The following is a 25,125-nucleotide window of genomic DNA, read 5'->3' on the forward strand; positions in this document are numbered from 1 at the left end:
CAGTTGACAATGGGTCCAATACTGTTTAACATCTTCATTAATGACCCAAATGATGGAGAAGAGCACACCTTCAGCAAGTTTGCAGATGATACAAAACTGGGAGAAGTGGCTGATACACCAGAGGCTCGTGATGCCATCCAGAGGGACCTGGGCAGGCCAGAGAGATGAGCAGAGAAGAATCTCATGAAGTTCACCAAGGTGAAATGCAAAGTCCTGCACCAAAGGAGGAAAAAGCCCAGGCACCAGTATACACTGGGGGACAACTGGCTGGAAGGCGGTCCTGCAGGAAAAGCCCTTGGGGTCCTGCAGGAAAAACCCTTGGGGTCCTGATGGCCAACAAGTTGAACATGAACCAGCAGTGTGCCCTTGCAGCAAAGATGATCAACAGCATCCTGGGCTGCATTAGGCAGAGCACGGCCAGCAGGTTGAGGGGGGCGATCCTCTCCCTCTGTCTTCAGCACTCTTGAGACACATCTGGAGTGCTGGGTCCTGTGTTGGGCTCCCCAGTATGAGAGAGGTGGAGGTACTGGAGAGAGGCCAGCGAAGGGCCACTAAGATGATTAAGGGACAAATATTTAAAAGACGTGTAGATGAGGCGGTGTGGGGGAAGAGGTAGGGGGGGGGGGGGGGGGGGAGAGAGGTGTACAAGCACCCAAAGGGATGCTATAAAGAAGCCTGAGACACAGTCTTTTCAGTGGAGTCTGGTGACAGAACAAGAGCCAACAGGCACAAACTAATCCCCCAGAATTTTTAAATATTGGTCCACTTCAGTCGTGACAAGTTTTTTTGCAGACAAAGTATAAAAAAAAAAGATCAGAATACCTCAATTTCAGCTCTGACAGCACAATGCTAAAGCAGGTATCAGGGAGAGATTTAGAGAAGCGTAGTTCAGGGTATAAGACCACCGATTCAAAAAAAATAGCATATAAGATACTTAACACCAAGAGATTTAGTCTATCTTGTTCTGACATTGTCTGACAAAATTTTAACAGGTACCAGGATTTACACACTAAACTTGGAAAACATGGCAGCAATACAAGACCTAATGATAGCTGAGGCTATTTGGAATCAAAGAACTGAGCTCTAAACTTGGCTTTGCCATCTACTCAGTGGGCCACCTTAGGAAAGCCAATCTGTTAACAGGTAGCTATCTCCAAGCGTGTAATGTTTTTGAAAATGCTACTTGGAAACCATCTTTGGGAATAATTAAAGAATTTAATTAACATAACAATATAATTTTTTTTAAAAAAGCACACTTTTTGTTCTAGTACTCAAACAGCTCTTCCTAATCATCAAAATATGCTAGTGAAATTCTATATTCACCCCATAATCTCTACACTGGGCTGCTGAGGGTCAATAACTACAATTGCTTGGACAAACTGCGTGAGGAATTTTATTTCTTTTAAATTACTGCCTTTGAGATCAGACTATGGTCCTTACAAAAGTAACTGGATTGTGCTGGTATTAATACTGGTGCAGGTAGCCAGCAGCACATATTTCTGTAGGCGACCGCCACCATGACAGGTGAATATTACAAGGCCATTTACCTAAATTGAAGATATCATCCTTGCACCAAGTCTTAAAATATTTTCTAGTATCTTCTTAAATAAACTCTGCTTAATTTCTAAGAATTTATCCCGTTTTCCAGTTGTGAAATAGTGAAGACAAGTCATTGCAAGAACGATACTGAGTAGTATTAGTTAAGCGTAACAAGCAGCACAAGCTCTAACAGCAGTTCAGCTCCTCAGGCCATCAGTTCTGCTTATTGTGAAGAAACACTCAGGGCAATGGCTTAAAAAAAATCCTGTAAGTAAATAAAATAAAATCACTCCCAAAGAGACACACATTCAGTTACCTGGAGTTGCTGCTGTCCCTTCCCTGAGCTCAAGCAGTTTTAAAACAAAGCTACGTTACCAGTGTACTTTAGACACAGCACTTTAGGGCTTAATCCAACCCTCAGTAAAGCAAAAGGAAAGATTTTCCAGTTACTTCAGTGGCTCATCCTGGTGTTTTATGAAAATTCAACATGAACTTGCCAGACAGCTTACAGAAAAACATACACCTACATGCTCTTCAAATAGTTGAAAATACTACAGGAATCCCTGGACCTGTTTCTTAGCAGTTAAACACACCAGCTCCTCCTGCTGTCAGTCTTTACAAGGTCTGGTATTTACTGTAACAGTAGAACTGTCTTAACCAGTAACTGGGAGAACTACTGCCGGTGACTGAATTTACTGATCAGTTCAGGCAAGGAGAAACCAGGGTAATGGGATGGTTTATACAACGCTGCTTCACAGTTGCCAAAAGGTATGCTGGGTATCTCATGGAGTAACATGGTCTTACAAGATCTCCGAGGAATCATGTAGAGGAGCTACGCAGGTCCTGCTGAACCTTCCAGTTAACAGCGAGGAAGCTTAGCTCAAGTGCAAGAGCTACAAGTTTTCTTAAGTCCTGCTCAAATGGGTGTCATAACACTGGTTTAATGAAGGTAGCTGATGATGATGCTGTAACAGAGGCTTTGCAAGTCTCCTCTAATCTTCACTCATGCTAAACGTGTCAAAAAAATCTTTTGGTCATGGGGAAAATAAACAACCACCCCCACTAACACAACCCACACACTCACTCCCATTTCTTCAGTATTTAAACTGTAATTGAAAACTTGAGTGCAAGTTCTGTTTTAAATTGGACAAAATGGATCACATGTTGCTTTCAGTTTCCTTCGAATCTGACCATTACACCTTGCACAGACAATATAGCTGTTAAAACGTTTCATAATCTGGTCTTGATGCCACCACCATTATTCATACATTAAAAACAGGACTCAACTTGATCACAAACATGGCTAAACACTACAAAATTTGGTCTGCAAGTCTGTGTGCATACTTTCAGCACTGGCTTCAGGTTGCAAAAAAATGTTCGTCTGTAAGACTGGTCTGGTGGCACTTGGAATGAGCAGTTTGTGTGCACTTGAGGTCAGCTTTGCACTGCATATAGTCCACTCAGTGGTGCTTCTGGCAATTCAGTGCATTTCAGCTATTCAGAAAATAAACACTTCATCCGTACAAAAGTTTCATTTAGAGACTGATCTCCTAGGTAGCAAGTGATCCAAGCCAACCGTCTTCTATCAAAAAGAAAAGCCAGGACACCCCACCCTCCCCTACCAAGGGCTCTGCAAACTTAAAATGAAAGAAAAAAAAAAAACCCTACCAAAATATTAAGCAAGCCTACCAAATGCTATGGTAGATGAAAACGAGGACAGCTCAAACCCAGCTGTGTTTCTGGCTTAGCCTTCCATGGAGCTGATTGTGCTTTGTAGTCTAGAAGCTGCACAAACGCATTCCTTCAGAGAAGCTTCATCTTATTCAGTCCCCTATATTCGCTCATGGGGGGGGGGGGGGGGGGGGGGGTAAGACATGTGTATTGAAAATCCTACATTTGCTTCAGTGGCACAGGAATTAGGGCAAAAGAATAGGTTAAAGCTGTTGTGGCATTCCTCTCCCTCTCGACATGCTGAGCAGTAACCACAGTAGCTGCTCTTCTCTGTGGGCACCCTGCTAGCTGCAGAAGGTCGCTTCTCTGCCATCAAAGCCACGAGGGGGGAAGTGATCTAAAAAAGCTCCAGTTACCAGAATGGCAGAGGAACCTGCAAGCAGGTCTCATATAGGCAACAGCCTTTAACTTTCTCAAAAAGCTCTACAAACACGTGGGGATAAGCAGGACACCGTTGCACATGCATTGTGTGCTCAGTCAAGCCAGGGTCTCTCCAAACCAAACACTTAACCAGGCAAAATCTAAAGAAGATTTTAGGCTCAACAGTGGGCTCCCAAAGGAGCAGAAAAATCAGAAATGCCATGTATTTCCTTCTGCACTTCTTGGGAAGGATGAAAAGCAAGTAAAATGGTTTCCTTTACAGTTTTAGCTTTTTTTAGAAGACAAGCTTCCAGAAAATCAGGTCAAATCAAACAACTCCACCCAGCATTAGTAGTTTTTATTTTTGTCTCTGAAGGTCAGCTCCTTTGGAGCAAATCAAACTTATTTTAGTTAGCTAGTGTGCAAGTGTGAAAGTACCTAGCAATCTTCTCAGGGCCACGTCTCCTCCCCTCATATTCTAAATTGCATAAAAACAAAAACATGTCAAGATGTTGCAACTACATAATCCTCAACATTATCACAAAATAGTATTTGCATCTGGCTAGTGGATCAAAGGATTGTTTTTATATAAACAAATTTAAGGCAGCACTTGTTAAACCGATAATCTCAAGCAAATGGACAGTGCCAATATAAAAACCCATAATCTCCGGCAGTGACTTGGCATAGTGCACATAGAAGCATAACCACTCCTGAGCACGTTTCCACCATCAGACCTGCAGCCTGGTCTGTAGTAGGCATGGGATACCAGAAGCCGAAAAGAAAAAAGAGCTCTCGGCAGGCCATGGTAGGGTGGACAGGTTGTGGACAAGAGTCATTTTGCACGTTTTATCATGCTATCACACATTTGTGTGTGCAGACTTGGTTGAACGCAACTTTGTCAGAGAGCTTAGACAAAAAAACATGAGTGGGAACAAAAACTCTGAAAAACAGAGTGCCATACAGTCAAAACTAGCTGGTAACTCTTAAACAAGTAGCTTAAGCTATTTCAGTTCATACATTTAAATATTCTGTCTCAAAATGGCTTCTGAACAGCAGTCAAGCTCATCTCCCAGAGTCACCAAAAAAAAGGCTGAGAGTTTTGCTTGCTCTTTGGCATTCCAACATGACATAAAGGCTTGGTTTGGATTCTCAAGCTCCTCTAACTGTGAGAATTAAAGAGAATTTGAATTTAAATGGAAGCCAAGGCTCGCTTGGTTCTGTGTTTCGGGGATGCCAGGGCTTTCAGAAGCACACACATACTGTCAGATGGCACTAACAGAACAGCTGCACAGGCAGGTCAGGCGTCCAAGAGCAGGAAAAGGAGACCTGCCATACTAATTTCCACTACGATCCCTCTCCCCGCCATCCCACCTTCACGCCTCTCCTTCTGAAATAGGAAGCTGAAGCTTGAAGGTTTAATCACTTTGTCTGATCACTGGCTGCCTGTAATGGGATTGAACCCAAGATGACCAGATGTTAGAGAACCCCAAGTGAAGCTCACTAATTGAGCACAAATATTACCTGAACGAAGCTAAATCAATGTAAAGCAACTGAGCTAGGGAAAAAAAAATATTTTTTTGCTTTATGAACTGTAATAACTAGATTAATTTCGCCACTTTATTTCATAGAACATAGAAAAAGTTTCAAGAACACTTTGGCTTATCAAGACAATACTTAAGGCGCTCCCTCTTCCTTAAGAAAATAGGGGTATATTACATAGTCAAGCAACTTAACCCAAGATCTGGGCAGCCTTACAATACAATCTGCATTTTAAACAAAAAACACAAAAAAACCCACCCTCACACTGAAATATGCTCCCAACAGACTACTGGTACAAGGCCCTATGCTGAAATGAACCTGCAGTTTCTGCGGCTGGGCCACCAGATGCTGGAAAAGCAGCTGAAATCTAGGGCAGAGCATACAAAACACACAGCTCAGCGTGCATCTCTGGTATTACCTAGGGGATCTCCGAACTGTTTTTAATGTTTGGTTAGCAAGTGTCTGACAGAAACCCACTGCAAGGAACACAGGCAGACCAAAGACCTTGTGCACTCAGATCATGCTCAATACTTGTTTACGTACAAAAAGACAATATAGGGATTTGTACTAACCAGAGGTTTTAACAACTCTGGGGTTGGAACGGGGGTGGACAGACTTTCAGAGGGAGAAGGTGTTTAATATATCATATGAGAAAAATGCAACTATCTTAACATCGTTTGCTGACCTTTTTTCATCCCTCTGAAACTCTGGGGTATATGGAACATTCTTCATCCTGTTTCATATGTGACAAAGTGTTTAAACTTTCTTTTGCAAAAGCAAAGCCTGCTGCCTTCTGCAAGAAAGGCACTTACTCCTAGTGCAGAAAGGGAGATAAAAGGAAAGGGAAATGTTGTAGTTTGGCCTCGGGTTTCAGGCTCTGGAGCCATGTTTTGTTTCCATACCAGAGGAGGATGGCCTGCTCTGCTGTGCAGCAGCATCTGTCCAGCAGCATCAGGCAGTGCCAGCAGAGCCATCTCGTGGCGACACATGTGCTTGGAAAGAAGCCCCAAAGCCACTGCCCACAGCAAATTAAGAGAACTTTGTCACTTATATCATGCTCAGTATTTGTTTCCCTATTAAAAAACCATATACAAAGTTAAGACAAAGAATGCAAAACACGCTTTTACTGTGTGCAAGGCCACGAAGTTATGCCGCAGACCTAGCTTTGTACACAATTCCTCAACAATAACACAATCAAACATTTCAGAAACAATATTAGTCCTCACTTGAACTAAAACATTTCACATTAGCACTGCTGCAAGCTGTTAAAAGCACAGTATTTTCCTTTCAGTCAGCACTTGCTCCCACCAAAACATCTCTTCCTTTGCGCTTTAGGATGCATATGCCTTACTTCACATGAGCACCCTAATGAAAACTGCCGCTACAGTCTCCATGACTTTAATTGGATTCCTTGGAGCCTTGGAATTAGATAAGGAAAGCTAGCTGCAAACACTGTAGCACACACCCAAAGCAATCCTTCAGCGTTATGTAAAGCCCACAATGTCGTAAGAGGATTAGCCCAGAATTTGCCAAATTATGATGTCCAGCCAGGTGCTAGAAAGAGTAAACCCCTTTCTTCTTAAGCCATGCCTTTCCAATAATATTTTAAAAGTTAACTGTTATTAGAGCTTTATTTAGGACAAATTTGTAGGTGACCATACAACTGCTCATCAGGTCTCCCTCCTCCATCTCCCTCTACTCACATGGTTCACCCAGGTCCATGATGGGGGCCCATCTGATCATTAAACTTGTCTAATCTGGCTGCTGGGTTTAGGAAAAAAGTAAAAGAAAAACCTTGAGCAGAGATGAAATAGCTAGAGCCTGATGGGACGTATGATTAAACCTCTTCTGACTGGGGAAAGGCAATCTCTGGGTAGCAGAGACCATGCTGTCTGAACACATTCGTGCCTTTTAACATAAATAAATTAACAAGCGGGGGCTGAAAAGCCTGATCCACGAAAGCTACTCTTCTCCCTCAGGAAAACAAAGCTATTTGCAGCCATATTTGGAGCCAGGGATGTAGAACTCTTGCTGCCTTTCACACAGCAGTCCCCCCTCCCCAAAAACTTCACATTATACTCAAAGCACTGCACTAAAACAACACCTAACACCCCCATTAGGACCTTGCAATATCTCACCCAGGCTTATTTATTCTATAGCCTCACTAAAAGCAAGTACATTAAGCTTTACTGTAAGCTTTACTGTATTTTTTTTTTTAAAGAGTTACAAACATTGAAGAAATCTCATAGGAGAAGTAGGTATCCTTATCACTTCAGGGAAAAACAGATTAGACATAACAGGATCAAATCCTAAGACTGGCCTGTAGTAAATTGACACTGTTTTAAACTGCGGAGCTTGATAGCCCTTCCCCTCCTGGTACAAGGTAGGAAAGCTGAAAAACATTATCTTATACACTCAAGGCAAGCAAGCTCTCCAATTTCTTCAGTTAGGGTCTTGTTTTCATCTTGCCAAAGATTTAGATAATGCTCATAACTGTTCTCCAGCTATCCCAAAAAAGGGAAAAACAAATCTCCAAACCAAGAACAAGAAATTACATCCCCTCCCTCCGCCATGTAGGAGGGAAACAAGTTCTGCTTAAGCAGACAAACAACTGGTTGTACAGCCAGGGGAGGCACTGGGGAGGGGAAGGGGATTAGAAAAGCTGAGAGATGCAGATGAGGAGAAGAGTCTGGCCCAAAGGTAACCTGTGTTAGCACCTCAACATCTCTGCCTCAGTTCTGCACACAGGAACAGGCCAGTTTTCTCACAGGGCAGTTCAGCGAGTTTTAATTACTAAGCTAAACCCCAAGTGCCTCGTTATACCTGCTTCAAGAACCTGAAGTTATTTGAAATAGTGAGTTAGGATGGTAATGTTCAAGGGATACACATCTGGGAGGACACAACTTAAGGAACCTCTATTTTAAACTAATATATCATGATTTTAGCACTGAGAAATTCTGGTGTTGAGATGTTTTAGAATCTGTAACTTCTAGAACAAAGCATTATTTTAAAATATCCTTAAACCACATGCAAAAGTGTTAACAAGTCTTCATGTTTCTCTGTTACTGCCACTTCTTCAATGCTAAAATATAAACCACCTACCATTAGAGGAACTATAATTGAATACAATAATACACATCTGAAATGACCAAAGCTCAGTTTTATAATCTCTTTACCCACATCCATCCTTCCTACTTGTTTGCTACCATTTAATGAACTATGTTAGTATGGAAAATTCAAAATTACATTTTCTGTATTACAGGGCACCTGATACACTTCTAAACAATGCAAATAAGTGCCTTAAACAGACCAGAAATCCCCATTGTATAATTCCCCATTCTGTAGTCCTGGAGGCCCTGTTTATTCTGATGGGTGATCATTATAGTTCTTCTGCATACCCCACTTTCATCAATGCTGATAAGCATCAAGATTAAGGCAAAAAAAGAAAAAAAAAATTTCTTCTGAAAGAAGTGACGAGGTTACCTGTCTATGAGCAAATGTTTTCTTCTTTTACATAGCATAGATCAAGGCCAAAAAATAAAAAATTAACCAAGGCACTACTTGTCACAGGTGACTAGCCAAACTTAGCTGGGGGGGAGAGGGCGGAACACCACACAGGCAAAGATACAAAGAATTTAAATTGCATACTGAGAAAGAAACCTAATAGATGACCCCCAAATCTCACTGTTTTCCTTTTTACTCAGCTAGGGAAGCAAGTATCTGTTTAAACCTCTCCTTTTTTCTAAGTAGTTTCTGATAAAGCTATTAACACTAATAAATACCAACTGGGCTAGTAAACGTTCATAACCAGCAGAGACAGCACCACATTTTACTATATATGCACATAACCAGGAGATACATGCAGCAAGAAATCAAAATAAGTAGATCCTCGGATCAAGGGAGAAACAAAGCTTTAGCTATTAAACATTCGAGTCTGAAGCTCACAAACAGTGTGGACCTTACGAAGATGCTGACCTGCAGACCTCACCAGTAACAGCAAGTCATCAATCTTTACACCTTGGATTTGCCATTACCCAGAGTGGTGGTATCTTGCACAGTTCTAATATTTTGAGATGGAAAGCACTGTGTGTATGATAAGTGTAGCAGTCACACACTTTGGACAGTGCTTTCTCTGAGAAGCCCAAGGCAGCCCACAAAATATTAACATAAATAATAGCATCTTCTGTGGACTAGTAATGATAGCTTATTTTACAGGCTGAAAAACTGAACAGAAGGTAGAGTAGAAAAGCAAGAAACAGGATTTGATCTCAACCTTTGCTCTTAAAATAAACTGTTCAGCCTAAAACCAGCAACATACAAAAGTCCCGTTTTAGCAGGCCTAGCAATATCACAATAAGCAAAAGTGTTCTCTGATGCTTAAGTGATGCAGCTTTTTGGTCTTGTGCTTTAGACACTTACGTTCCACCTGAATACCATCTGCATGGGGTTTGCTTTTTGGTTCCTGGCTCCCAGCTTTTGCATCATCATCATCAAGCAGAGGAACATAGTCTGTTTTATCTACTGTTTCTCCAACCACATCATCAAATTTCTCTGCTTCCAGAGTGGCAATGAAGTCCCTTTTCACTTCTTCCTCAATCTCGGGAGGTGGCTCTGTCAGAGCATCCGCAAGACTGAGGTTGTGATCCAAGTCAGCCATGCTTTAGCACCTTTGCAACCTGAGAAGTGACATGGGGAAAAAGAAAGAAACAAACATTTTAATAAGAGACCTTTTAAGTTTACTCAGTTTGATGTTGACAACTGCATGTCTCCTGTGCCATAACACAATAAGAAACATTTGCTTTAGCACTCAATAATTCCCAGATGTTTACAAAACCCCCACACCAGTACAGAAACAAACAGCTACATCATCTAAATTGGGTTTTACTGCATGAACATTACATTTCATGTGATGTTTTATCAGAATCTTAAAAAAAAAAAAGGAGGAAAAAAACCAGTACATGGCCAGCATAAACACAATCTTACATAGATTTCTGCCTTGCCCCAGATCTGCGAGTTAATTACATATCCTCAGCAGCAGAAAGACAAACGACGCAAGCAAATTTAATTCTTGGGCTGGACTCCACCCAGCTTCCCCTATGGAGATTAGGATTTTACATAATCTCTGATGTACACTTCAGTGATGCTTTTGATTCCTTTGATAGGGTCCTGTAGCATGTTTATGTCCTCAGCAAACCTTGCTAATACCAACAAACCTACTCTAGCCCTGGGATTTGTGCTGGAAGGTGGAGTTTTAATAATGCTTACATGAAAAAATATAGTAAAAGTACACATGTACGCATTATATATAAAGCTATAAATTGGAAACAAAGTAGAAAAAAAAAAATCACCGTTTATCTTTTCCTCCCTGATTTGTATCGCAGCATTCAATTTCACTTCCTGGCACTAAACAGAAAATGTACCTGAACCAATTCATTTGTTTTGCAGCTAAAGCTTTCAGGTTGGCATAACAAAGGCACCCATAAACAGTTACTTATTTTTTCGCATTTCATACTTTTGAAGTTATTATTAGGAGCAACAGCCAACAAATACTGATGTGAATTTATAGAAAGCTGTCTAAGGGAGCAAAACCCACCACTTCTGATTGACAAAAGGCGCATTTCTGAAACTTTCTTTCAGAGCAGCGTTAGTCAGTGCTCTGTATGCACAACGCTATCAAAACAGCAAAGATATCAAAAACTCTAGTCATACATTTCAGCCATTTGCAGAAATTGTCTGGTACAGACTAAAAACCAAAACCATAAAGGGCCATTAGTATCTAAACTGGCATACTTACAACTCCTACTACGGTCACCCCACTTCCTTTAATTTTGGTCTATGTTTGGAAGCACATAGCAATTTGATGCTGATCTGTATTACACTCACTAGTAGATGCACAATCTGCGCAGAGACTCTGCCTGTTAATGAAAGATTTACCCTGTCTTAGGAGTCCGGCAAGCCAATGCAGCAGTGCCTTGTTGAGAATTAGTAGAGAACGAGGACACGGAAGCCACAAGTTCAGAGTTCCAACAACAAATTCATCCAAACAAAAGGATACGAAGGAGCTCAGGTAAAGTGAGTCATCATTTTACAACCAATCCTCACTATATTGGACAAGAACCACCAAGCCACATTAGGAAAAAAATAGAAATAGAGCTGAAGATACAAAACTGCATACGTAAAGAGGCAGACACACTCACAAGAAAAACACAATGGGCATTTGTATGTGTTGGTTAATGAAGGCCTGACCCGAGTGGTCACTGTGCAGCAGTCCAGGGTCACTGACTTACGTGATGATGGCAGAACACAGATCCTCTTGTTCCAAAAACACAAAGGCTCCTACTCCTTGAACTACAGGAAATTCTTCGTCAGCAGTATACGGTCACTGACACATACCTACAGGCTCAAGCCTGTATAAGGCAATATTTCACATTCTTTATAAACAATGGTATTACACTGATATTGTTGTTTATGTAATTGCATGCAAGTATATTATGGAAACTAATTCAGTTAAATCTATTCTTTTTTCTTTAACAATAAGAGGTCAGACTTCAAGCCAGATCAGACTTCCAGCAGCAACTGCAGTTTTTGTTGGTTTAGATAAAGGCCCTGAAGAATTACCACTTAGTGGAAATCTAGAGGTGAAAGGTTTGGAGCCCTTAACCCTTTGTGCAGGGTCACAGTTGAATGAATTACGGTTATTAAAAAAGCCATCTTTATACTTAAGTGAAAGAGTCTTGTTAAAAAAGTTTCTTTCAGATAGAGTTCTTGACTGTTTTCAAGACACACCATCGTACAGATCTGCACACAACTGACCGCATTACCCTTTACTGAGTTTCAACCAGGGAGGTAAGTCACTTCTAGCAGTTTTATCTTTGCATTGGCCAGTCTCTTCGAAGGAAGAAATGGGCTCTTAAATAGCCGTCTTTTCAACCGTGTCCTCCCTTGCTTTCAACTTGAAAGTGAAATGATGGCTTTTAGGTCAGTCAATGTAAAAAAAGAAAAAATATTCGGAGCTATGAACATTTCATCCTTTTCTGAAAATTTCATTTAGCATAAGCAAAAACAATATTTAAAATTTTCGACAAGCTGCTTCATGATGCTACTAGGAAATGCAAGAATCAAGACTACGGTCAGAAAATAGCTACAGAACATCCAGTAACTTGGGGAATAAGCAAGCAAAGGCTGGAGTGAACACACCAGATGCCAAAAGAAAATCCGACTCCTGTTCTTCACAGCAGGCATGCCAGGTTGGGCTGAATCAGACTTTGCAGATGTCACAAGTCCTTCATGCTCGTAGTATCGTATTTGGTTCTGCACCAACACCAGCATAGCAAGGTTTACCCATCAAGAACCCAAAGCTTTCTGTAAATGGCATTTAGGAAAACCTCTCTTTTTAACCTCACTCCAAATGCTCGTTAGCAGCAGATTACAGTCCGTAAACTGAACTAGCAGCTCACAATTTTCACACGTTTGCTTCAGATTAAACATTCCTGCTATTCTAGTTTCAGGAACACGAGTGGCCTTTTAGCAGCATTTCCTCTTAACAGCTTAATTTAGGGTCTGTCCAAATAGCAAGTCATTGCCATCCTCCCACTCTAAATGGAAACTATTACCCAACTACTTTATAGAGAGGCCCTTTAACATTTAGCATCCCCTCCCCTGCATGATCCAAACCCAGTAGCCATCTACAGCCAACACCAGACCGCACAGAAGCTCGTATTGCGATAGTCATTGGTTTGTAGTCAGAGCAAGCTTATAAGCAGTATTTAGATGGCGCAGAAATTATTTAGCCCTTGTTCCATTGAGATCTTCAGTCACCTTTCCTCTAGACCTAAACAACTGCACTTCAATTAATGGAGCAAATGCCCCCAAAGCCCCAGTGGTGGCAGGAGCTGCCATGTGAGTGGGGTTAGGCAAGCAGTTAGGAATTCTTAAACCCAAATCAAGGCTAATCCCACCCAGATCATCCTCTGGCACGTGAATATTCCATCACAAGCAACCAATGGATTCACATCGTGCTTTTTTTGGTCCACATTAATGTGGTAGCAGTTTCTGAAATAGTTACTAAAAAGTAGCATTGACGATGTCTCTATTTTAGACCTACATAGGAACTAGGACACTAAAGCAGTCTAGTTTCTGGGGAAAAATAATAATGAGATTATGCAGACTTATCAGCAGGACATTTCCTTGTCTATATTTAACTGAATAAGGAATGCAGAAACTATGTATAAAAAAATAAATCAGAGTAACTAATAAAAGCCATTTTGCATTTTTGTAGCAAATACAGAACTGGTATCTCAGGCATGTAAAAGCGCCTGGCAAATAACTGGCTGCCCTAACCTGAAGTACCACACTGGCTGCAGGAAGCCTTCAACAGCCCAGGTAGAGTCAGAGGACAGCCAAACCACCACTAGAATTGGACTAGAAGCAATTTCTCCACTTTCCATCTCTGGTGTTAAAGCAGCCAGCCTAGACTAATTTCCCAGGCTCCCAGTTTGAACTCGGGCTTAGAGATAACTAAGACAAAAGGAAAATAAGTATACTGCACAGATTCTGCCCAAGGGTAGAAAGCAAATCTGAAGCATGCTCATGTGTTGACCAGCTAAGAAAGAGACAGGTGCTTCCTATACCATTTTCATTCATATGGAATGAAGTTAGCTACGCACAGGAAGCGTTCAAGAATCTTCATCAAGAAGTACCTTAATAACACTGTGCATTACACAGCCATGCAAATCAGATATCAACAGAGCACAAGGAATATGAATTCTGACATTAACTTTTAAGATGAAAGGGCAAAACTGAGGAACAACTGAGGTTTCAGAAGGCAGCAGTTTAAAAATGTATTAAATAATTCTTCAGCTGCGAGACAGCTGCCAAGGTCCTTGTTTGTTAAATAGCAGAGGGAGTAACAGCAGCGATGGTGTAACACCAACCTGCATGACTCAAGATTTCTATCTCTGGAACAGCCTCAGAGGACAGTCAAGTCCTCCCTGAAGAACACCAAGTTGAATAAGTATTTTGCTCAGAGGAAAGGTGTGGAAAGGAGCAGACCGTAGTGTTATCAGTCCCACGGTGACAGCTGTACTACAGATGAGGAAAAGAGTTTTCCTGTAGCTGGACTTCCCTCAATCCATTCCAGGAAGTCTTCAAATTATTCCTCAGCAGATAAATCATATTCCCTTAATTCACACTTTTTTTTTTTAAAGGATCATTCAGACCTCTTCATGTTCCAGCAACAGTTCATCTGTTATACCCAGTATTTGCCCCATCTGTTCTTTTTTATGCTCAGAATCTTTGTGTACCCAGTGAGTAACCTGTTCATTTTGATAAATAAAATCCATCTTTTTGTTAGCTAACCGGAAAGATACAGGAGAGTTATTTTCATCTATTACCCATATCACAGACCCCGTCCTGGCATGTTCATTTTGAAATAAAATCCATCTTTTTGTTAGCTAACCGGAAAGATACAGGAGAGTTATTTTCATCTATTACCCATATCACAGACCCCGTCCTGGCATCTCATTCCAAAGAGCTCCTACTATTTACCCAATTCAGTCAGTCCTTCCCTTTCAAAATGAGCTCCTTTCTGGGTCTTCCCACCATCTTATTTGATGTTTGGCCACAGCCACAAGGTTGAAGTTTGCTACTGTACGCAGAACTTGTGCTCTGCGAACCTATTTAGAGAGTCACAGACTCACAACATCCTAGAGATCCCAAAGAAGTTAAACTGGCACTTCCCTGCAGAAGTTTTACTTTAAGTGACCTAGTGGAATAACTTTCAAGAAGCATCATCTCATCCAGCCACCCTCTGAAAGTAGAAGCAATACAAATAACTCTTACTTGCATAAGCCACTGCCTCTAGCTTCCCATCTAGGGAAGAGTGGAATTTATTTCCTGAACTTTGTATTTCCATTTTGTAGCTTCCTTAACTGCACTGTTGTGTACATGCCTCTGGGCATGCACGGTCTTTGAACTTAAAGTTACCATCAGTCTGACCCAGATTTTGTGCATCTCGTCTGAAGATGGAGAAAGGGGAGAGCAGGCAAGCGGGGGCAGGGGATGCTGCCCACAAAAAAAAAAAAGATACTTGAAAACCTGTAAACTGTTTAAACAGAATCGTACTTGGCACGAGACATTGACTGACTTCCCTCAGATTTTAGGCAGAGGGAATAGAAGACTTTTCCCAGAGAATCGTATACACGACAGGTACCACCCTCTGCCAGTTATTCAAGGCAGAGCAGAGCGCCTGCTGCCTGCCAGCCCCGCAGTGACACAGCACTTCAACCCGCTCCAGAGAGTCCTGCGAGGCTGCTGGTCTCCTAAAGTGGACACATGTCTCATCCTGTACCAAGTGAGCTGTACTCAGCCCCATTCTTCCACTGAACACTGATTTGGATAGTTCATGGTAGTATCTCTACTACTATTAATGCTATATTCTCTCCTACCAAAGCAAAGTTCGAGCAACCTTTATGTGAAGAGGTATAGAGAAATCTATTCCCAAAAGTAGAACATCTAAGAGGAAAAATAAACAAAGCAATATTTCCTCACTTGTTTGTTTAAAGGAGACACTCTGATACACAGATTTATGAGAAGCACGTATATTATTTCATCAGATCCACTTGCTCCTTTAAAATTAGCTCCTAACTACATACAGAACAAAATCCCCAACTGGAAGGAACAGGGACAGCTCAGTCATAATTCCCATTTCTCTTGTCGTAAGTCAGCTTGCTTTTCTTAGACGAGGCTCTCATGAGCACTTAGCAGTGGCTGTTGAGGCATAAGAAAACAGGATAGCAGGGAGCAGACATATGCTAAGTCATATTCCTTTGCAGTATCCTGAAGGGAGTCTTGCATGAAAAGGATGTCTGCATCATCTTTCAAAAGGAGAGGACACATCAGTGAATCAAGTTGCTGATGTTTTTTTATGTTCCATGGCCTAGCACAATGAATCTATAACCTAATTTAATTTTTTATAACTTTTTTTAGGCACAATCTGAACCAGTGGGATTAATTTTGGGGTTTTTTTTGTTATTGTTTTGTTTTAAAGTTAAACAAGGTAAGATTTCTGCTTTATTTTTGCGGATATTCTGAGTCACTCAAATTACTAGAGGCTTCTTCTCAGAGGTAGTGAGACGCAGGTCAAGGGACCTTTAATAAAGCCTTTCCAACAGAACTTACAAATTCATGCTCAACTCACTTGCTAGAAAAACCAGTGCAACAGCCTCAAAATGGGTGTCCAGAATTATAGTTCTCTTCGTTTGGAGAAAAGAAGGCTGAGGGGCAACGTCATTGCCCTCTACAGCCTCCTGATGAAGGGACGTGGAGAGGGAGGTGCTGATCTCTTCTCCCTGGTATCCAGTGATAGGACGCATGGGAACGGCTCAAAGCTGTGCCAGGGAGGTTCAGACTTGACATGAAGAATCACTTCTTTACCAAGAGGGTGGTCAAACCCTGGAACAGGCTTCTAGAGAGGTGGTCGATGCCCCAAGCCTGTCAGCGTTTAAGAGGCATTTGGACAATGCCCTTAAATAACATGCTTTAACTTGGTCAGCCTTGAAGTGGTCAGGCAGTTGGACTAGATGATCATTGTAGGTCCCTTCCAACTGAAATATTCTATTCTATTCTATTCTATTCTGAAATATTCTCTATTTGCTTTATTCAGGAATTAGATCCCCAAAAATGCAGTGATGTACAGTTACCATCTCACGAGTAGAGGGAAGGCCCTCCAGCCTGGATACGCTTGCCTAGCAGGTCTTGAGTAAGTACCTGATAACTAGTGGTATGACGACATATGTGGTTAGTAGACCATAGGTATTCCCATAGTAAAAATCAAACACCAATTTTAAGCTTCGAGCAGTTATTTAAACCGGAGTGCAGCTGGCAGCTTTCCCTTAACTCCTATGGGCTGAAGCAAACAGCAGAGAGCAGTTTCCAGCTCCAGTCTGCCACACCACTCGTGCTGCCAACTGCAGTGTCACACTAAGGGTCTGCTTACATAAGGCATCACATACAATACCTTATTACGGATTTCAAATGCATGTCCGGACTTTCAGCAACATCAGGATTTCAGTAAGAGTCATGTCATGCAAAACCACATTCTCCTTCAGACAATACATAAAAACAGCAAGAGAGTTTCCAACTAGTATTTATACAGCTTAAGTAAATGCCTCCCTCCTTTACGAAGGACAAAAGAAGTGGCAAGTACAGAGAAGGTAGATTTGGGGCATTTGTTGGTTTTACGCCTGGATTGCTACAGCAAACAAAGCACTTGTAGAGTTGTTTCCCTTCTCAGCACAAGTTCTCCAACAGCTTTCTGGCTAATTTTAAGTATATAGAATACATTAAGTCAGTCCCAGAACCTCCAAGCTCCTATAGATAACAAGTCAAAAAGTCCACAACTGAAGTAAAGGGAAAAAAGTTCCTATTATTGCCTCCACGGAGAAACACAAGGACAATGTAGGCATTTCCACTCAGAACCACCAAGCCGCAGTACATGCTATCCATCACACAGGCAGAGTTTGGGAACTGGTGATAGACACGAGGGTACTGCAGAGGATTGGGGACAGGGCAAGGTGTCCCTAAGAAGTCTGGGCTTTTATACAGAAGTCAGTGCCACTGAACCACATACTAATAACGATAAAATAGCTCCAAAGGCTCGATGCCAATCTCTGTTCACTTCCACAATCAGTTTACGGCCACACACGAGATAATAAACATGATGTTTTAACTTCTCACTTTAGATAGGTTTAACGAAGTTGGGATTCAGCTTGTCAACAGAATTTCAAAGCCGAGGCAGAGCTTCAGCCACTATTGCTTCCTCATAACGCAGTTTGCTCAGAGTCATTTCCCCTTCCACATCTGATATCTCACTACTTCCACTTATCAGGTCACTAATAACCTTTCCCTCAAGCTTTTGATTCAGGCTGCTAGTCTCACTTGAGCTTCTTTTCCTGTAGCAAAAAGCCTACACAATGAAACAGGTTAAACGACCTCCAAGTGACACTACACACACACTGAAACAATCGCAGAGATTCTCAAGCTGTCTGTAGCCTGTTCAGTCATGGGTAACTGAACTTGCACGTCAGGCACGCAAGGAGCTAAGACCAATCCAAGCAGAAAACGAAATGAGTGCTCCAAGCACTGCTGGTCCTTCACTTGGGAGAGGACGGTTGGAGTAAACCTGTGAGCAGGCATGAATATGAGCAAAAACACTTGATTCAAGTAAACTCTTGGGTGGAATGCACATATATATGTACTTTGGATAAGGAAAAAAGCCTATGTCAAAAAAGGAAACAAGCTTAAGGAAGTAGAAGGGGACAGGCGAAATTGGAAAATGAACACAAGAGCCACAAGACAACTGAGCAGAAGCTTGACCACGGTACGCTTGTTAGTCAACTTCCCATTTAGCAATACGGCTCCGAGATGTGAAAGCTGCACATTGATCTACATACAGACATGAAGGAAACCAACCCAGTTATCTTTCAGGTGGGTTCGTAAACTTTTCCAGGCAGTGGCCACAAAGACAAGCTGGGAAGCAGTTACAGTCTCAGCTGGGACCCGTACTAGAGAATCAGGAAAATCTGAAGCAACTGAAGTGACTCTGCAGAAGATGCTCAGGATGGCTGCAGGCAGGGGGGCTGCAAGCACTGCAGGTGGTGAGCATGGCCTGCATGCCAACTGTGCTTCGTTAATGCTATTAGTCATTCACTTTCATGGGCATGTTAATATTTTGAATAAACAAAGAGCAACTGTCAGAGCAGAACGGAAACCAGCACAGCAAGGCCAATAGACTATGACAGGGAAAGTCATTTGAACAAAACGAGCTCTAGCTGACAAAGGCCATTTTTTTTAATGCCATACCTTCAACTTTTATAAATTGCAACTTCAGAATTTCAAAGTTGATGGCTTAAAAAAGTGCAGTTATTTCAATTTCATTATGCCTTGTAAGAGTCTACATAATTCTGGGTTTTATTCAGTATTTCCAAAGAGTATCCATCAATTTGTAGGTTTCATTAAACAGTGGAGAAATGGCTCATATCCTAAGTAAAGCAAAGCATTATTTTCGCTGTTAATTGGTACTGCAAATATACCCAACTTCTACAACTGGATTGCATACAAGTCTTTAATGAACATTTCTGCTCCATAAGCTTGAAACATTTTCATCAACTAGACTTCCCTTAAGAAAGCCATAATAAAGCCAATGAGGCATGCTTTCACCATATTCAATTATTCAGATGGCGTGTGAATTAGCAAAGTAAGGCAGCAGACAGTCTCCCAGTATTTGTGCCTCTTCAGTAATGTTAAAAAGATTCTCTCAGTTTTCTAGAGATTTGAGACATCTTCTATTTTCTTCCTGCCTTTCAGACATTCAATAGCTTGGAGAGCCTACACTTCATCAAATGATAAAGTCTACAAAGATAACTGGGCAGAAATCCTGAACTTAGCCAGAGGAAAACTGTAAAATAATCTCCTCTCTCCACATGTGGATCTCCTACTCGCTGTCAATGTAAAAGCCATAATTAAAGTCAGCTTGCAAGCTGACAGTCCAAAACTTTTCAGGTTTACTAAAGCTACATTTCAGTTTATAACCACTCTCTTTAGATGTAGACATTCACTTACTTATAAAATTATCTGTACTTGATTTAACAATAAAGAAACCATTTTTCTTTTAAGTAAAGGGACTTGAAAAGAAGCTTCAGGGACCAGGAGAAGGCCATCCAGGGGTGGTAATGGCAACAAGGACAATTCAAGTCTACCTTTCTCAAGTATAGATAGACAAATTGGAAATCAAGGAAAACCAGCATGATTTGTCTTTCTGGAGAGGATGGTGCCCAGCCTAACAAATACAATGATCAGACATCAGCTTTGCATCTCCATTATGGCAGTTACATCTCCAACATCAGGCAGATCTGCAGTTAGTTACACAATCCGCACAACACCAGGTAATGAAAAGCTCCCAAAACACAGATTAAAATTTCATTGGAGCTGGCTAGAAGGAAGACTATTGTAACAGCTACTAAACACTGAAATACCTTATGAAAGGACTATATACATTTACAGCTGTAACAAACACGACAAGATTCCATGGCTGGTCCACCCTCTCCAGGGCAGAAGCCTTGTGATCCAAGATGATGTTTTTCAAGAAACTTTAGCCTTATGCCAGCAAGGATAGATCATTGCATCACTCAACCTTTCCACCTTTGCACTTGCATCTACAATAGACTCTTCAAAGAGGATTCAATGCTCTGTACTGCTCATTTAAAATACCAGCCAAAAGAACACACTTTTACAGTGATCTCTGTCCATGAGGTAGTTGGGTCACTCCAACATTTAACTCAGCTGTAATTTAGTATAGGAATTGATCTCGGAGATTTCAACAAATAGAGGTCTCTGGTGATCCAGTCCACAATACAGACCAAAACCTCTCAGCAGTCAAAGCCTCTGCTATTCTGCAAAGTATCATTTGCTGCTTCCCATCTTGGTGTTTAATGCATCCCAGTAAGCATTCGCTTCCAAACACAAAGAGGCTAGCCAGCCATGCAGCCGGGCTCCTGGCGAGAGATCACCTGCAAAGGTAGGAACTCTCCTGCAAATTCCATCGTGTTCGACTTAAAGTTCACTTCTTCCACAGAAGAAAGGCAATTCTGCCCGAGCAAATTTGTCTGGAGAGGACAGATTGCGTTACTCCCAGTTATTATGGAAGCTCTATACACAAACTGATCACTGTAGGCACATTATTAGTGGAGGGAAGGAAATAAGTAAATAAATACTAGTACTTCAAGACTTCGAGGAATCTCTGTATTCTAGTGGCAGGTAACATGCATATTATATGCCCCTTATTATCATTATTTTCAATTAAGTAAAAGCAGTTTAAAAATAAAGTCTACATTCAGCATTTATGCAAAATAAAAATAATTAACTGGAGCTAGATCTCCGTCAAAGATCAAGGCAGAAGGAATATCCAAATGAAGGAGCACCAGTAAAAATTCTTGTTTGCACGTTGTCTAAATATATATATACACACAGAGAGGTGCCTGTATATACGGCATTCTTTAATGACAGAATAGGGAGACTTAGAAGGCATCAATAAGAACATGACATAACTGACTTTAGCTGTCTTCATCTTTGATTTTAATAAAGAGGAGACCATTTCTCACTTGGCAAATACCTGACTGTCAGGAATCTCCTGAGTCACCCTGTATGTTGGTGTTCTGAGAATAAAGAAAGTCAGAAAGAAATCAATCGTCTTCCATATAACCAACACTATTGGTACAGTTACTTTGGACTAAGAGTTCAAGAGCTGCAGGCCGCTCAGAGAGGTTGTGGGTTCTCAGAGATGTTCAAAACCCAACAGGACACAGTCCTGGGCAACCTGCTCCAGGTGACCCTGCTTTAAGCAGAGGGGTGTTGGACTAAATTATCTCTAGAGGTCCCCAACAGCCTCAGCCATTTTGGGATTCTGACATTCTTTGAAAACCACTGTTCATACTTTCAAAACCAATGATCAAAAGCCTATGAATAGAACAAGACGAGTCCTAAAGCACTTCCATTTTGTATCTTGAAGGCAAGTTTTAAAACCAAACCAACTCCCCCAACCTCCCTGGCCACACGTACAGTTTTGGAAAGGATCCATTTCTGTCCCAGACTGAGAGGATAAATTAGTTTAGAGAGCACACAGTAGTGCAGTCCTGCAGTAGATATGGAATTTCATTCATGCGGTGGCTTTTGCTAAGAATGGAAACAAGACAAGGCTATGTAAAAAAAATTGAGGAATAATTCCAGAATTTGCATCTCTGATACACAATGGCCAATCTTGTTCATTCAAATTTTCAGGTAACCAAAATTAAGAATTCAGGTAACTGAAATTTAAGAATTTAAGAACTAAAATTACTTTGGGTGCTATGAAGCTAGCTCTAGGAGTACCAACTAGTCCTGCAATGGAAAGGCAGCCACTGATCCTGCTTACTAATATACAAAGGTCTTCCTCCTGCTGCTTAAAAAAAGACCCACAAGTTATTACTTGTCTGCAATTGCTTCAATTTGTCTACAGTGCGAGGACAGAAGTCAGTACAGTAGGACAAGCTTGACTTGCAAAACTATGAAAACAACTAGAATTAATCTGGAACGTCAGCTCCAAAAGCAAAGGATTTCATGTATATACACAGGAAAGATGTTAGTTTCTCACTACTCCTCACTTTCTTCTTCCTGCATGGAAAGGTATATGAAAATGCAGCTTTAAGGTAAAAGCAAGTATTATCTAAAAAAAAGCTTCCACATGTTGTCGCTACTTGTGAGAGTATCTGGGCTTTTGTTAGCATACTGCCACCAGAGTTGTCATAACCAACTGATGGGGCTGAAACAACAGCAATCACATGGCTAGGAGCTGCTGATCCTAGTTGAGAGCTCCCTATCCAGAGCACCACACTCCCAATCCCACACAGCAGCGTCCAGCCACCGGCTGGGATGCAGCAAGGAAACTTCTGCCTCATGAAACAGAAGAAGGGAAAGAGCCATATGAAAGGGGCTTTTTCTTCCTTAATTTTGTTTGTTTCTTTTTTAAGTCTCTGGGCTGATATTTTTCTCCCTATAGTTATTTCCTAGTAAAGGATTAGGATGTTGGGGGTGGGGAGGGAGGGGGGAGAATGGAATACAGAACGCCTCTCCATCAGTTGGGAATGGCTGACCTGTTATTATTCACATATGGCAAGAATATCGCCCTACTGCACCTTCCCATAAGCACCACAACAGGCAGACAGCATATCAACAGCAGCTACAGACACATAATAATTCAGAACTCTCAGAGCACTCTGGATAAATAAGTTTATTAAATTTATTATCCGACTCTGGTTTGGAATACTAGACTTCTTCCCTTAAGGATAAAAACCTGTCCTTTTGTGGGTGACATAAGATCATCTACACTAACTTGTAACATTGATTTTTATGAAAGTAAAGATGACTGCATCATGGTTTATTTATGCATTCATGTATTCTCCTTTAGAGAACTTGTTCCCAAAGTATTGATTTAAGGAAGACATGAGAGGTCATGAAATAGGCCCAGTTATTGCTCTGAAAGCGTTCAGAGTTGCTGATGAACCCCAGAAGGCTAGACTTACCTGTTGCTGTTCCAGCTCCCTAAGATAACATCACAGGACTCGAGGATGATCATGTTCAGAAGCATTACTTCTCTGGAACACAGCATTTACATGGCACAGATTGGCCCTTGCTTCTTCCAAAGATCTCAGTATGAAGTCCAGTGTGCATGGACAGTTGTACTGTGCAATGAGACTGTTGTTGCTAAGTCAAATACCAGAGTCTCAGTTGGAGGTCTTCCATCAGTTACACTCCCTTCTGGCCTTAATTCAGGTTCTTCCTCCACTCAGGGTGAAGAGATACTTTTTGCAAAACTTGCCTTCTTTTCTATGCAGGGAAGTAACTACATGCAATGGCTCCAGAAGGAGATGCATGGGAACTCTAGGCATGAAGCCTACAATGCTCTTTATCAGCACACTTAACAGCTGAGCAAAGTCAAGACAGCGACTTCTTTTGCTATCTGGCTTTGAAGAGCTTAATTCTGGTCACAGAACTTGTAGAGACAGAAAACTCCAGATACCCAAGAGAGTAACTACCATATCCCTGGGAATTAAACTTAAATTGCTCTGGATTTGGCTAAAAGCCTGAAATGAATTTTGCAATTTCTCCATGGTACGTACCACTGCAGAGGTAGCACAGTTCCCTTTGACAGCAAGGGCCCCAAGCAGCCTAATAAACCACTTCAACAGACAGAAGATTTAGCACAGACAGAGATGACCAATGCTACCAAAACTGACAGGGTGAACAATCATGAACTGAAGGTAGAATTGTTCAGACTTCCCTCCTGTCCAAATCACAAGTGAACCCTAGAAGGACAACAAATGGAAGGAAGCCCACCTGAACCAGCCCTGAGTGTTTGGAGAAGCTTCCTTGGAACCAAAGAAAAGCCTTTCATCACGTAAGGATGGTGGGAAGGGGGGAGGCTCACGTAGGAAGAGGGCCTTACGTCAGTCTAGCCACAACTGGACAAAAAGCAGAGCCAGGAGGCTTTAGGAGTGTCAGGCTGAGAAGAAGAGTGATACAACTGCAAAGAATCACCCCAGCAGACCACTTCCAACCCTGACTTCACTTCACTTGCACCCATTTCCAAAAAAAATACATGGCCTGTATTCGTGCCTGTAAAGAGCGTTTTACTATTGTTAATTATACTTAAGCACACTGAGATAAGAGAACACCAACCTCCTGAATGATTCCCTCCCTTTGGGCAATTTCACTACTATTAACCACTCAGCAAGATGGGGTAAGACTGTCCAAGTTAGATTGCTACATTATGAGTTGTACCGTTTCCAAGCTGATAAAAAGTCACATTAATAAACTTGCCTTAAGTTACAGCCGGATAGATACTCTGCCAGAGCAGCTTCACTGGGAGTACAAGAATAACTTTCCTGTAAGCCCCAGCAGGGATTAGGGACTCTAGAAGGTGGGGATTAATGGTCTTGGCTGGCCTTCAAAAAAGCCACATGGAAGATGAGTTCATAGATAACTGTGAGGGACTTTTCAAGTGTCTAGCTCTGCACAGGCCTACAAGCATTGAAATAAGAGACCTAAAAAAGACTGGTATGTCATCTCCAAAAACCATAAGTGCTTATCTAAGGAAAATAAAGGAGCCTGCCCACCTTCTGCACAGACTTTAAGTTTTAGCTCTAAAATGACCTATTCCTTAACTACTTTTTAAAAAAGAAACTGCCCAGAGTCATACTTGTTTGCTGGTTTTCAAGCTGTCTCACAGTAGAGAGGATTTTCTGTGCTGCACACCAGGAGAGGCAGCACCAAATAAGGAGAGTTTCATTAATCATGGGGGGGGGGGGGGAGAGGCTCCTGTGAGCCTCCTGTCTTCACTTGGCAGAGGACAGAGGGAAAGACAGT

The 25,125-nt window shown here is 41.5% G+C and overlaps 1 protein-coding gene across 4 annotated transcripts in view; it reads right to left on the reverse strand.

Annotated features, from left to right (window-relative positions):
* MAP4 (microtubule associated protein 4) overlaps window positions 1-25,125 on the reverse strand; it is a 161,291-nt gene that overhangs the window by 104,659 nt on the left and 31,507 nt on the right. For all 4 annotated transcript variants that reach the window (XM_009284554.2, XM_009284546.2, XM_009284539.2 and 1 more), the window contains exon 3: window positions 9,589-9,845. In XM_009284554.2, coding sequence (XP_009282829.1) covers window positions 9,589-9,826 — 238 coding nt within the window. In that variant the 5' untranslated portion in view covers window positions 9,827-9,845. The remainder of the gene's footprint in view (window positions 1-9,588; window positions 9,846-25,125) is intronic.

The sequence above is a fragment of the Aptenodytes forsteri genome, unplaced genomic scaffold (assembly GCF_000699145.1).
Source record: "Aptenodytes forsteri isolate BGI_AS27 unplaced genomic scaffold, ASM69914v1 Scaffold428, whole genome shotgun sequence".
Lineage (NCBI taxonomy): Eukaryota > Metazoa > Chordata > Aves > Sphenisciformes > Spheniscidae > Aptenodytes > Aptenodytes forsteri.